This window comes from Euprymna scolopes, chromosome 3, assembly GCF_053919585.1.
Source record: "Euprymna scolopes isolate OS-2025 chromosome 3, ASM5391958v1, whole genome shotgun sequence".
In the NCBI taxonomy this organism is placed as follows: Eukaryota; Metazoa; Mollusca; class Cephalopoda; order Sepiida; family Sepiolidae; genus Euprymna; species Euprymna scolopes.
The window spans coordinates 107,800,516-107,815,731 of record NC_136484.1 but is presented as its reverse complement, the minus strand read 5'-3'; the positions used below and the strand labels follow the sequence as shown (position 1 = coordinate 107,815,731).

At 34.6% G+C, this 15,216-nt stretch overlaps 1 protein-coding gene across 3 annotated transcripts in view; it reads left to right on the top strand.

Annotated features, from left to right (window-relative positions):
- The window catches only part of LOC145258031 (rho guanine nucleotide exchange factor 17-like), a 577,357-nt gene that overhangs the window by 180,726 nt on the left and 381,415 nt on the right, over positions 1-15,216 (top strand). For all 3 annotated transcript variants that reach the window (XM_080115765.1, XM_080115768.1, XM_080115758.1), the window contains exon 2: positions 2,860-5,533. In XM_080115765.1, coding sequence (XP_079971891.1) covers positions 3,488-5,533 — 2,046 coding nt within the window. In that variant the 5' untranslated portion in view covers positions 2,860-3,487. The remainder of the gene's footprint in view (positions 1-2,859; positions 5,534-15,216) is intronic.

Sequence of the window (15,216 nt, the reverse complement as noted above, 5' to 3'; positions counted from 1 at the left end):
TGTCATTTTTTTTTTTCTGTTTATTCCTTTTCACCCCCCCCCCAAAAAAAACATATTACTACTCAGATGTAAAGGATTTGCATATAGGATCATGTCTAACAAGGGACTGTGGGGAGTAGACCAGTAGAATATCTGTTGACATCTATATATATAAAAGGCAAAACGCGCGTGAGAGTTTTTGTAGGTTTGCAAAACGCTTTTCTTCGGGGGGGGGGGGTTACTATCGCTTAGACGTGTTTATATACCCGCTAGATAATAATATCTACGATTTGCGAACATGTGTCGCGACTAGATTTATTTACTTTTACAAAATTATTGCTATTTTGGCTTCTCACATGTTGGTTGAGCTTTTTCACATAAAAGTGAAATTGATCTGAAGCTAAGTAGCGGTTCCTGACCTTTGTACCTGGAACATCCAGAAAGCAATGGACGTTTGGTCAATGTCAGTTTTCACCGTCATATCAGACAATTGCTTTCATTTGGACACTTCCCTAATAAAAGGGGAGCTAGTTTTCCCCAACACGTTGGGGAAACAAAACCAGACAAAGTTGAGTAAAAAACAAACTCAAAAGAATTATCCCACAGTTAAAGTTAAGTGCCGAATTAAATTTGGCGTGTACCTGCCACTTTTGTGTTTAGAAACGTTAAGTGCGTTTCATTCCCTGTGGCGTGATGTTTGACCACATTAAACACGCACCTGTCACATCACTTTTTAATGATTTTATTTCACGCATTCTCAGTTCTCTGCTATCGTAGTGTGGCAGTAAGTCCTCAGTCTATTAACCTCAAGGGTTCGGGTTCGAGCCTACCTACCATAACTTTTTTTTCTTGTACACTTCCAAACACTCGGGCAATGCCGGGTACCCCCGCTAGTCTATAATATAAATCCCACCCATCTGTTTATATGTATGTATGTATGTATGTATGTCTTGCAAAAACTTTTGACAGAGGTGACGGATTTTTGCAAGATCAGTATTGTTTTGCAACCCGATCCTGCGAACGACAAATATAAAAAAATTGGCTAAAAACATTAATTCCTTCACTCTCAACGGGACACTTTTCTACAAGGATGGGGGTCGCTTTTTTCGCCGATATTTTCAAAAGTTATCCCCTCTTTTCAATTGACTAGCCTTTATTTAAACCATCATTTCCGGTTTGGTGATGGGTGCAATGGCAAAGATGTCACGTTTTTTTTTAATGTTCTTTCCCTCTTTCGCAGTACGGGGTTCAAGCCTGCCTGCCTACCTACTACCACTTTTTTTTTTTTTGTTCAACACACATCTTCAAACACCCAGGCAACTCCGGGCACCCAGGTTAGTTTATAAATAAAAATCAAAAGAATACTAATTTTTTAGTCTAGATTCACTCTCCCAGCTTGAAACCTAAGATCCTATGTGAATCTGATCTTTAATATTATTGATATATAAATATTATCATCTTATTATTAAATAAGAAAGCATTCTGTTTGATTTCTTTGTACCTGATGAAACTAGAAATTACAACAGCTGCCTGTGTGAGGCAATTTAATTCTTCTCATAAGGAGTCATTGATCAGATCAGATCATGTGTATGTCAGATGGAAACTAAAACAAAAAAAAAACTAAAAGAAAACATGATGAACGATGTAGACAAAATAACTGAGTGATTCATATTACATGACCAACCCTGTTAATCGTTATGTGTGAAACTTTATAAAATTTCAGAGGCGACTGATTTTCATGAGATTGGTATCATTTTGAAGCTTGACCCTCTGGACGATAAATATAAAAAAATTAGCCAAAAACATTAATTCCTTCACCCTCAACTGGGCACTTTTCTACAAGGAGGGGATCGCTTTTTTCGCCAATCTTTGTCGAAAGTCATAGCCTCTTTTCAAATGTCTAGTCCTGATTTAAACCCATGTCACTTCCTGTTTGGCGATGGGCGCAACAGCTAATGTGTCACTTTTTTTTCACTTTCTTTTCTTCCTTCACGGTACGGGTTCGAGCCTGCCTGCCTACTACCACTTTTTTTTTTTTTTTGCACTCACAATTTTCCTTTGTTTTTTTTTTCTTTGCTCAACACACACCTATAAATACCTGAGCAACGCCAGGCACCCAGGCTAGTTACATTTAAACTTTTGCAGGTTGGTATAGTGAGGGAAACAGGAATTTTGCCCAATACTTAGACTGGTTTAATATAATAATAATTGTTACCATTATGATTAAGTTTTATTAACCACAAGATAACATCATATTTGTTCGTATTTACTGATTTGTTATAATAAAGAGTCAAATTTAGTTTCTGGATCGAAAGCACATTAAATGGCAATTTTTCCTAATTTTCTTTTTATTGCAAAGATCCACGTGGTCACGTTAATAGCTTTTGATAACAAATGTTTTCTAATTTTCTTTTTATTGTAAAGATCTATGTGAGCACATTAACTGTTTTTGATGACAAATTTTCCCAATTTTCTTTTTATTGCCAAGATCTATGCGGCCACATTAATAATTGTTTTTTATTTTATAATGAAAATAAAATGTTTAAGATACATAATATTGATTACCTATGCACAGAATGAAGGATAGATAAGTTGATTTTGTTTATTTGGGTTTGTTTTACAGCACATCGACTTCATTGTGTTATTTAATGTCAACCAACAGTAAAACATAATAGAAGAATCATTCTTATTTTTAGCATTTTTCGTAGCAGAATACAGTGTAGAAAATAGGTGGAGTATTTACAGTTTTTGTACAGTCTTATTTTAAGTTAAAAAAAAAATGTTCTTCTGCTATGTTTGAAAAAAATGTCTATTTATATTTAAGCAGTTTGTCATATTTTATTTCTAACATTTCTTCTTTTTTTCTTTTGTATTTTTCAGATTCTAGGGCGCTAAAACCCAAAACTCATTTCGTAAAAAAAAAAAAAAAAAAATCAAATAAAAAATAATTAAAAAAAATCATTGAATAAAAAAAAAAGAAAACATTTAAAAAGACTAAAAAAATCCTAAAATACAAAAAAAATTTCTTAAAAAGAAAACTTAAAAAAAAAGAAAAGAAAACCAAAATCTCTCCCCCCCTCCCCATTGATTTTTAAAAAAAAAAAAACAAATCCCAAACATATGTATTTTTTAAAAATTCCTTTCTGAATTTGTTTCTTTTATTGCATCTGATAATTATGCATAGTAGTATATACACCGACTTGCTTGTATATGAAAGTGTGGAGTTCTATGTAATCAACTGCAATGTACAACTGAATAAGTTGAATTACACAACACTCCAAAAATTTAATATACCCAAAAAACAACATTCAGCACAATTATTATATCTCCAGATTTGTATCGATAACATACAACCATATTTACCACTCTTCACAATGAATTGGTACACATCAGATAAAAATATCCATCAAATGGCCAAAATATAGAATTTAACACAGCATCGCTGTTGGTCCAATTGACTTCGGAATTGTTTTAATACGAATACTCCAAAAAAAAATAAAAAAATAAAATGGAGTCCAGTGTTGACCACGAGCCAGATGAGCGCACAAAAATTAAGTCCAGTTCCTTGTCCCCTAAAGTCGCTCGACCAAAACTGCCAACCTTTTCCCCTAATTTCCGGTCGTCGAAAAACCGTCCCAAAACCGATCCGGGTCATGGTGGAGAGATCAACCGAGCCGTACTGGATGATATCATGAAGCTGAAAGAGACAAATTACGCAAAACATAGCCGATTACGGCCATCACGATCTCACTCCTCAAAAGTGCCACAAACTACAACATCCACCCCCACTTCACCTGTGACCGGTTCCCCATCCCCAGATGGCTCCAAATCTGCGTTTTCTCGGAGACAAAGCAGGAGTCTGAAGCTTACAGAATTAACGGACAAGCTGAAAAGTGGATGTGTTTCTCATGATGCTTCAAGTAACATTCCACCATTGAGTGATCTATCAACAGCCTATGGGACATTGCGAAAAATGCGAAATATTGAGGACTTCAGTCAGTGTGATGAATCTTTAGATTCACCTGACATGAGTCCAGAGGATGCTGGAATAGGACATGGTCCTGAAGATTTGCTAAAAGCCTCCTCGTCTGCAGATGATGAGGAAGGTGATTTATTTTCACAAGAAGAACTCAAAGACACCACATCTGACACTTGTTTGGGAAAGATGGAAGATTCAGCTCACTTTTCAGATTCCCTACCTTCACCAGACAACGAAAAGTCCTTCACCGATGATGGGCAAAGTATGAGCGAGTCAGACACCAGCTCAACAACCAGTGGCCCTTTCACCTACCAACCCTTAACCTGCGATTCCGAATTTTTTAAACTTGCCAAAACGGCACCACAACGCAGAACGGGGATCACAACATTAGCAACCCGGGGTAGAGTGCAAGCGATGTATGGAACGAGTTATCCCTCACGGCTGGCTGGATTCCAGCAGACGGATGACCAGGATGAGTTTGCTAGCGGAGGTCAGCGGCGCTATCCACGGCGGACTGAGTCAGTTAACGTGTCTTCTAGTGGACAGAGAAAAACAGATAGGTTCATTACCCACCCGCCACACCGCAAAACCACATTCAAAGAGGAAGGTTCAATTGACAGTAACGGCTTCGGTTCTATAAAATCCGAAGAGTTACCCGAGGAAACTACTTCAGACCAATCCGGAGACAGTATCTCAGTTTTAGCTGCAGGCAGCGTTCCGTCTTCGGATAGCCAGACCACTAATCCGAACGAGTCAGGAGATTATGTTGATCTCCACGAACTAAATGTGGTCGCTGAAGTGAGTGAAAGTGAACGGTTTGAAAAGAAAAATGGTAAGTCAATCAAGCAGAAGTCAATAAGTGATCCAAGTGCCGACAAGACAAAAGCTGCATCCGACATTGCCAAAGAAATAAATTCCTCACATGCCCACAGTTCACCCATTTTATCCCGAGAACTAGAATCCGGAGGGCCTTTACCGGAATTTCATGAGAGTGATAATTTTAATTCAGAACTGAAACCTCATTCTGAACTCATTCTGCATCAAACAAGTTCCAAGTTCTCCAATCCTGAACGTCGCATTTCACAAGGAGACCAGCGATGTCAGAGCCCAGGTATAGATTCTACAATAGAAGAAGGTGACGAAATTGACCAGTCTGTCGTGTATCTGAGCGAATCCTTGCTAAAACCTGAAAAACCTTCTTACGCTGGATCATCTGCGCCGAACACTCCGCATAATCAGTCCCCGACTAGCACCCTGGAGCGAGCCCCTCACAATTTATTAAGCGTTCCCATACCGCGGAAACCGATTCACAGAAGCATGAGTTCTGCAAGTGTGCTTCAAAGGGACCGCCGTCTTTGGGGTGGAGACAAGGAAAAAGACAAGGACGTTGTACGAAAATACAGTATCAATTCTGACGATTCTATTCCAGGGAATATAAATACTGGCACCTCTGTGCCTGAGTTTGCAACCTCTTTGGGGGACTCTGGCGGTTACCTGACTTCAAGTATGCCAGATGTATGGAAGCAAAACTCCTCATTATTTGATTCCCCGGAGAGAGCGCAAGTTTATGCTAAGGTAAGAAACAGTTTCTTTGCTTTGCTTTGTTTCCTAATACTATCTAAATATATAAAACGAGTGCACATCCTCCATCTAAAATGATGGGGGAAAAAAATGCTCACCAGTGTTCGCACAAATATTCATTGAATTACGCTAGTAATTTAAGTTTTCATATATAAATTTATTACCATTTCTGATGACGTAAAGAAAAATAAAGCAGACCCCCCCCCTTAAAAAAAAACAAAAATAGAGAAAAATCAGCATGATGTACTCACCATGATGGAAATAAAATATTGTTTATCAAAAATCATACGAATTCATCAAGTAGTTTTATTTTTAAAAAAGAAAATCAAATTTTATGGCTAACTATTGTCGCACAATGCCATTTAAAAAAAAAAGGCTGAACAAACAAGGGAAATAACTCCAAATAATTCCAAATTCAAATTTGCAAGACTTAAGAAAGCCATTCTTAACATGGGGAGGGGACATTGGAAAAACTCAAAATTTGCTTTAAAATGATTTTCTTTAAAAAATAAAACTACTTCATCTATTTGCTTGTATATTATTTTTGGAATTTGAAGTAGTTGAGTGGTCTTGGCTACAGTATTTCAGTGATAATCTAGTAAGTCACCTTACCAAACAGTGTTTGTGGTCAAAGCTGGTATTCCTTAGTGTGAGGCTTTCAGCATGCCTTTTGACAACTCCTCCAGGTGGCTCTACCAGTTGGTATTTATGGCTTAACCAGCCAATCATATTCTTGTGAAAAGGAATATTTTCTGTTTGTCACAGGTATATTTTTCTTTAATTTTGTTTTTTTAATATGGGAAAAATCTTGGAATTAAGGACTGATCTACTATGAGTTGCAAAAAAAAAAAAAAAAAAATGCAAGTCATTTTTGATGATCTAAAGAACAAACTTAACTGCTGATTTTTATTTTCTTTTTTTGATTATTTGGAAGTAAGGTGAATAGACATCAATGACGTCAGTGGAATTTAAAAAAAAAAAATAATAAAGAAAGAAAAACATCTCAAACTAGAAAGTTTAAAAATGAAAACTATTTTAAAATAGAAACTAGCAGTTCAGCCTGGTTTTGCTCGGACCCTATGTACTGTTCATAACTTTATGTGCATATGTATGTATACATATATATATATATATATGTATATATTAAAAAGTTTGACTCCTGCCCAGGTAACCTACATTTAAAATTTGAAGTGTTTAGACCCAAAATTGGCATAGGAATTTGATAGAGTCTGTAAAGGTCAACTCTATAAACTTTGACCTCTTGGCAGCTAAATTTTTGCCCCAAAACCAATTAAAAAGCTTGCTGCATGTCTGAATACACTTTATGTAAAATTTCAAATGTTTAGACAAAAAATTGGCTAAATAGTTTGCTAGAGACCACAAAGGTAAAATCTTTTGAACTTTGACTCCTTGGCACCAAATTTTTAGCCAACAACTGATTTAAAAAGCTTGCCCTATGTTTGAATATACTTTATGTTAAATTTCAAATGTTTAGACCAAAAATTGGCTGAATAATTTTGGTAGAAACCGCAGAGGTCCATTTTTTAAAAACTTAGACCCCAATTTTGACCCCTTAACATTTATTGTTTGGGAATCAAATCAAATTAAAAGGTTTAATCCATGTCCAAGTAACCTACATCTAAAATTTCAAATGTTTAGACCCAAAATTGGCAGAGGAGTTTGGTAGAGTTTCCAAAGGTCAAATCGTTGAACTTTGACCCCTTGACAGCCAAATTTCTGATCAAAAACTGATTAAAAAGATTTTCCCAAATCTCAATAGCCTTTATGTCAAATCTTGAATCTGTAGACCGAAAATTGACTGAGTAGTTTGGTAGGGAAATGTACACACACACAATTTCACTTTTATAGATCTATCTATCTATATATATATATATACTAGCATAGGTGCTCAGCGTTGCCCGGGTGTTTGGAGGTGTGTGTTGAGCAAAAAAAAAAAGAAGAAAAGTGGTAGTATGAAGGAGGAAAAGAACTGGAAAAAAACGTGACATCTTTGCTGTTACGACCACTGCCAAACCGGAAGTGACGTAGATTTAAATTAAGGCTAGACAATCGAAAAGAGGGGATGACTTTTAAAAATATAGGCCAAATATGCGACCCCTCCCTGTAGAAAAGTGCCCAGTTGAGGGTGAAGAAATTAATGTTTTTAGTCAATTTTTCGGTATTTGTCGTCTGAAGGGTCGAGCTTCAAAACGATACTGATCTTGTGAAAATCTGTCGCCTCTGTCAAAAGTTTTAGGCAGACATGCAAACATACATATATTATTTATATATTGGAAGCTCAAATTTTCGACCCAAACCGATTAAAAAGCTTTCCCTATCTCTGAATACCCTTTATGTAAAATTTCAAATGTTTAGACCATAAATTGTCTGAGTAATTTAGTAGAGACCGCAGAGGTCAAATTTTTTAAAACTTTGACCCCTACTATGACCCCTTAACATTTATTGTTTTGGGCTCCAATCAAGTTATTAATTTAGATCCATATCCAAGGAACCTATATCTAAAATTTCAAGTGTTTATACCCAAAATTGGCGTAGGAGTTTGGTAGAGTTTTCAAAGGTCAAATTGTTAAACTTTGACCCCTTAATAGCCAAATTTCTGACCGAAAACGGATTACAAAGATTTTCCCAAATCTCAGTACCCTGTATATCAAATTTCGAGTCTGTAGACTAAAAATTGACAGTTATTGTGTAGGGAAATGTACACAGACAGACAGACAGACATGCAGACAGACAGACGGACAGACAGTTTCACTTTTCTAGATATACTAGTGTTTCATCCCGGCATTGCCCAGATGTTTGGAGGTGTATGTTGAGCAAAAAAAAAAAAAAAAAATTATGACCCCTTAACATTTATTGTTTTGGCTCAAATCAAGTTATTAAATTAGATCCATGTCCAACGAACCTATATCTAAAATTTCAAGTGTTTATACCCAAAATTGGTGGAGGAGTTTGGTAGAGTTCTCAAAGGTCAAATCGTTGAACTTTGACCTCTTAAACAGCCAAATTTCTGGCCGAAAATCGATCACAAAGATTTTCCCAAATCTCAGTACCCTGTATATCAAATTTCGAGTCTGTAGACTTAAAATTGACAGAGTTATTGCGTAGGGAAATGTACACAGACACACAGACACTCACACAGACAAGTTCACTTTTATAGATATATATAGATATAGATTTACTGATTCAACAATGGGGAAAAAACAAATTTCTCCTGAACACTTCCCCCGTGTAATAATACAAAATCAGCAATAACGATGAATGTATATTTTTTTAAATAGTTTTTCTTTTAGTATCACTTTTTTTTACAAGTGAATCACCACTTATCAAGGTTCGAAGGCCACTCAAGGATAACGGTTAATGAATGTAAGGTGGCGGTGTAGTAATTGTTAATGGTGTAAGTTGGGTAGAATTTGATTATTTAAGAGTACGGTTCAGCAAGAACTTGTCTACATTGAACTTGAAGGCCACCATACCATAGTTGACGAGGAAGCAGGCCAGCAGAACAGTGTTCCACAGGTGGGCAGTTCTAGGAAAGAAGCTTTGTTCGTGGAATCTGCAGATAGATTTAGGCACAGATAGAGAGTGGGGGAAATTGTTGATAGCGGTTGTAATTAGTTGCATGTTTTTTGTTAAAGTTTGGCATGGGGAGACTATAGATTGGAGCTCATATGAGAACTTGCCATGAAAATAACGATAGAGCAGAGACATGCTCGCAATGTCTCTTTTGTGGGAAAGAAGTTGCAGGGAAGAGAAAGAAAGGGCATCACCTACTAGATTTCAGGGTGTGTTTTGAATTCTACAATCATATTTTATATTCTCACTGCTTGTTTGGTATTATTTCAGTTCAGTTCATTTGAAGAGATCTTCTGGGGCTATCACTTGATTCTCCTATGCAATTTATATCAAATGGCTCTTTTGAGAATAGATGCTATTCCTTTTAAGGGCTGCTATTTGTACTTCGCTGCAACTTGGTTTTCCCTGGATTGTGTCTTAAGTAATTTTTAGACTTTTTTTCATGTAGGCGAAGGTAAATATGGCATCTATCAACAAAAGTTGTTTTAATTTTATAAAAATTTAGTAATGAATTTGATTTCATCATTGTAGCATGGTCTTTGAACAAATCATTAAGGTTTTAATCAAACTTTTGTTTTGCGAGACAAAATGAATCTCAATTAGTGTAGGGACCAATAAAACGTTTGTTTCCGGTAGACTGATTTAAAAAAACTGGAAGAAGTTTTACAAACAAACACACCAAGAAATGAAAGAGAAGAATTAGCTTCCTTTTCGAAAGTAAAGTTGAGAACTGGATAAATATTGTTGAGGAATATATTTAAAAAAAAATGTCTGCTTCCATCTTCATATGTTTCTTTTTTTATTGATTGAGGCAATCTTCTTGTATCTGCAGTGAAGATGTCTATAAGATTTTCCTCCATTTTTACTAATGTAAAGTGACCTTTACTTATTAAAACATTTTTTAAAAAACTTTTACCTCAGTTAGTTTGAAGAGATCAAGAGATCTGGGGCTAACACTTGATTCTGGTATGCATTAAATTTATATCCAAGGAGTTTTTGGAAGATAGATGCTGTCCCTATTGAGGATTGCGATTTGTACTTTGCTTCTAGAGATCGTGTCTTAGTAAATTTTAAAAAAATTCTTTTTTTATTAAACCAGTTGCTCCTACCACAACCGGTATAATGCTTATTTCTTTCAGAGATCATGTCATTTTAAAGTCAGTTTTTAGATCCTGATATTTCCTAATTTTTGTGGTTGGCTATATTAATGCCATAATCGTTTGGAACAGTTACATTCTTTCAGGTTTGTTTCAGATAGCAATATCTGGTTTTATGGCCATCTCTTTAATGTATCTGCCTGCCTAATAATTTTTCAGATTTTTTTTTTCATTAGACCAGTTGCTTCTACCTATCACAACTGGTATAATGTTTATCTCTTTCAGGGATCACATCATTTTAAAGTCATTATTCAGATCCTTTTTTTTTTTTTTTTTTTTGCATTCGGCTCTATTTCAGCCATAGTTATTCAGGACAGTTACATTGATGATAAGAGCAGTTCTTTCAAATTTGTTTGAGATGACAGTGTTTGGTTTTATGACCTTGTCTATGATGTATCTGCCTGCCTGTGTGTATATATATATATATATATATATATATATATATATATATATATATATATATATATATATATATATATATATATATATATATATATATATATATATATATATATATATTTTGTAGAACAATGTCACTTTTCTGTTTGTTTTTATGGCTGAAGGTTTAATATCTTTTCTCAGACGTTATTTAGAATCTCTTTTCTAATACCATTGGGTATTTCAGCTAGTTTATTAATTTGAAAAAAGAGGAAGCAAAAAATTCATAGAATTTTTTGCTTCCTCTTTTTTCATGCTTTTTTTTTTTAATGGATAAATTATTTTAATTTTGTTTTTAATCCATTACTGTTGGTTAATTGGTGACAAATATACAATAGCTTTCCAATTTTATTTATTTATTCATACATGTATCTGTGCACATTTTTACTAAAACTGAAAGTAAGCATTTAGATGTGGTCAACAAACTTTCAGTGACACTCCCTCCAAATCTTCTCTTTTTTTTCTATCTACCTCTTTTTATCTCTCTCTCTCTCTCTCTCTCTCTCTATCATTATCTCCTCTCTCTTTCTCACTCTCTCACTTTCTTTCTCTCTATTTTTATCTATGCCAATCTTTCTACCCTATTCTGTCAATTTCTTTCTATCACTCTTTCTTTTTCTATTGCTCTACTTTGTCTTACTTTCTTTCTACCTTTCTTTCTTCCTTTCTTTCCTTCTTTCTCGTTCTGTTTATCTCTTCCTATCTATCCCATTCTATCTACTCTGTTCCGTTTATATTGTTCTATCTAAAGCCCTTGCTTTGATAAACTTCCAGGACTAACTTTTATTCATGACTTGAAATGGAAAAGTTATGCCAAATCCATAGTTAAGGTTGTAGAAAAAATATGTGGACTTTTTTTTTTACTGCTCCAGAAAGTACCTTACTCTTGCCACCTGACATAATCCTCTTCCTTTACAAGAGCCAGATGTATCCTAAGATGAAGTAGTGTTGTTGCCACATCTGAGGAGGTGCCACTCGGAATACTCTCTCCTGCTTTGACAAAGTACAGAATTTACTTTGAAATCTCGTGGGGGGGGGGGTATTTTCTTTTATTTCTTACAGCCCTCTTTTCACAAAGTAGGTACTGAGGGTAGTTATGGCCACAAAATCGAATGTATACTTTCTGTAACATTTGTTAATTTTACCACTGTGTTTGTCTTGATTATTATCTGCCCTTCAAGACCACAGCAATATTCTGCAAGGACCAATGGCGAAGTGGATAAAGTACTTTGTAAAATTCAGTTGTAAGTTACACTCTTCTGGAGGTTGAAGGTTCAATGCTCCTAGCGAGCGAGAACATAAAATACAATTACGAATTACTTAAGACCTCTGACCAGTTATAAGAGCATGCTACCACCATGTGTCAAACAAAGTGTTCCATTCCGTGTAAATTCCCAGAAAGATTTTCGTCAGAATTACATGTAGTAAATTTTGTGAAAAATGTTTCTAAGCCTGATGAGTTAGGGTTGCTGCTTCTGCTTATATATGTTTATTTATTTTTGTTGCTGCTGATAAGTGATGATGTATATTTTGTAATAAGTGATGTTCTTGGTATATGATCTATTTTACTATCCTCTTTCATCTTCCGCTTTTAAGATCTTTGATTTCAGATGCGAGGAGACCAACAAGTGCAAAAAGTGTTTAGTTTCCGACTGTACTTGCTTAACTTCTTCAACTAGTGATAAAATTCATACAAGTCTATTATAATTCGTTGGATTAGTTCCCACTGATATACATGTTTGTCCCATGTGCATAGATATGTAACTGTGTGTGCATATATAATTATGTATTTTTTTGCATTTGCATATATATTTATGTATCTGCATATGTCTATATTATTTGTGTATGTATATGTATTTGTGTGAACATATTTGCTTGCATATTTATGTATATATCTGTGTTTGCATGTGTATATATATATTTGCATATGAATATATTATTTGTGTGTATTTTCATATGTACATATATATATTTTGTATTTACATATATATATATATATATATATATATTGGTGTTTGCATAAGCATATATTTGTGTGCTTATGTATTTATGTATATGTTGTTTTTTTACTTTTTTTTTTTGTTACAAGATTCACCACATATCACGGTCTGGAGGCCACTCAAGGATAATGGTTAATGTGTGCACATTAGTCATTGAGACAGTCGTGTAGTAATTGTTTGTAGTGGAAATTTGGTATAATTAGATTATGTATGAGGATGGTTCAATAAGAACTTGATTATGTTGGACTTGAAAATGGCAATATTGTAGTTCTAGGAAAGAAGCTTTGTTCATGGAATCCACATTTAAGTTTAGGCACCGACAGAGTGGTGGAAATTATTGACTATGCTTGATGAATGTTTTTTGTGAAAAATTGGTGAGAGGGAACAATAGATTGGAGCTCAATCGAATACTTGCCATGAAAATAACAATAGTGCAGAGACAAGCTCGCAGCATCTCTTCTGTGGAAAAGAGGTTGGAGAGATGAGAAAAGGGTATCACCTACTACATTACAAAGTTAGTTTTGAACTCTGTCGATGCAAGATTGGTTGCTCTGAGCAGCTCCTGCCTAGATGTGGCAACAGTACTCCATTCTAGGATGCACTTGGCTCTTATACAGTTGGAGGATTGCATTGGCAGTGAGATCCAGTGATCTTAGCAACAGATTTGATGTATGTGCTCCGTTTCAGATCAGGAGTTAAGTTCAGACCAAGAAACTTGTCTGAACATGGAGCTTTCTCAAGATAAGAGCCATGTTTGCATATGTGTATATTATTTATGATTCCATATATATATATATATATATATATATATATATATATATATATATAGTCATCCACATACAGTACTGTTTCGCTGTTTCACAGTTCATCAGAGCGGCTAGACAAGCATCTACCTCAAGCCAGGATCGAAACCCGATCACTCAAACGACAGTCGGAGCTTCTAATATATATATATATATATATATATATAGTTTGCATATGTATGTATATATTGTGTTTGCATACGTATGTATATATCTTTGTGTTATTTATGTCATCGTATATCAATATATATATATATATTTGTGTTTGCATATATATATATATATATATATATATATATATATATATAAACCTTTCCTTACTTTTATATTCCTGTTCTCATTCATGTTTCGTTTATTTTTCTAGTATATGCAATGCAAATTCTTGTATTCTTTGATCACGGAAGGCTGCAAATCGTTGAATAATTAGTCTGACCTGTTTCAGTCACTACACACAAATGAGGTATCAGAATCCAAAATTATCAAAACATTTATAATAAAACAGTTCGTCAGTATTGAACGTGTGTGCAGTTTGTATCATAATGGAAATTCTTTCATTGTGTGTATGTGCTGAAAATTTTTAAATGTGATGCTCCTCCTCAATAATCAGATGGATAATCTTAGGTATCACAAACCAGCTAGTTTACTGTGTGAAAACTGGTAAATATAGAATTCAATTTCAACTTGTGATCATTCATTTTATTTTGGTTGGTATTTTGATAAAATTTGGATGTAAACAAACTACAGCATTTTCTCCTTTATAACTAACTTGTAAATAACTTGATAGGTTTTTCCAAATTACTTCAAGCTACATTATTATTTTCACTGACACTATTAACGATTACTACACTACCACCTTGCATTCATTAACCTTTATCCTCGAGTGGTCTTTAGGCCTTGATAAGTGGTGACTCCCTTGTAAAAAAAAAAAAAAAAAAGATGCCACTCCTTTCCCATAATTACTCCGCTTATTCTTGATCCTCACCTCACGATGCTGAGGGTTTAACAAAGGAAGCAACAAGTATAATTTTGGAGTTTTTGGTATGACACGACTGAGGATTGAAGCCTGGTCTTCCAGCCCATTAGTGAACAATTATACCGAATGGGTCGTAAAGCATAAGATTCTTGTATAAAACTCTGGAAATATTTCCCATTTGATTAAAAGATGTTGCTTGGAGTTTTGTATTCCATCGAAGTTGGTAGAATTGGCTGTTTTCTCTCTCGGCATCTTGACAGTAGTGTGTTTTATGGTGCCAGCCATGAGGGTGAGGTGAAGTGAAGTTATATCTTTGCACTGACCTCAAACTCTGTTATACTGATATAAATAATCTGGACTGGAATTTAAACTTGATTTTCCAATGGTATTTTCGACCAAGCAAACAACCCTCATAACCAACTTCAGTTTATGGATGTACAAGTGGCTCTGGAGTTTAATTATTTCTGTAGTATGTCTCATTAGAAATCTAATCAGTAATCACATTTCAACTTTAAATTAATATATATATATATATATATATATATATATATATATATATATATATATATTGTTTTAACAAAAGACAAAGATCTGATTGATATCAACAAGTAGTGTATTTCGTTTCAAATTCCAATTTCAAACCTTATATTGTTTGAAAATATTCACAAGGATGGCCTCTCATCAGATGGAGAAAAACACTTTTCAATAAGCA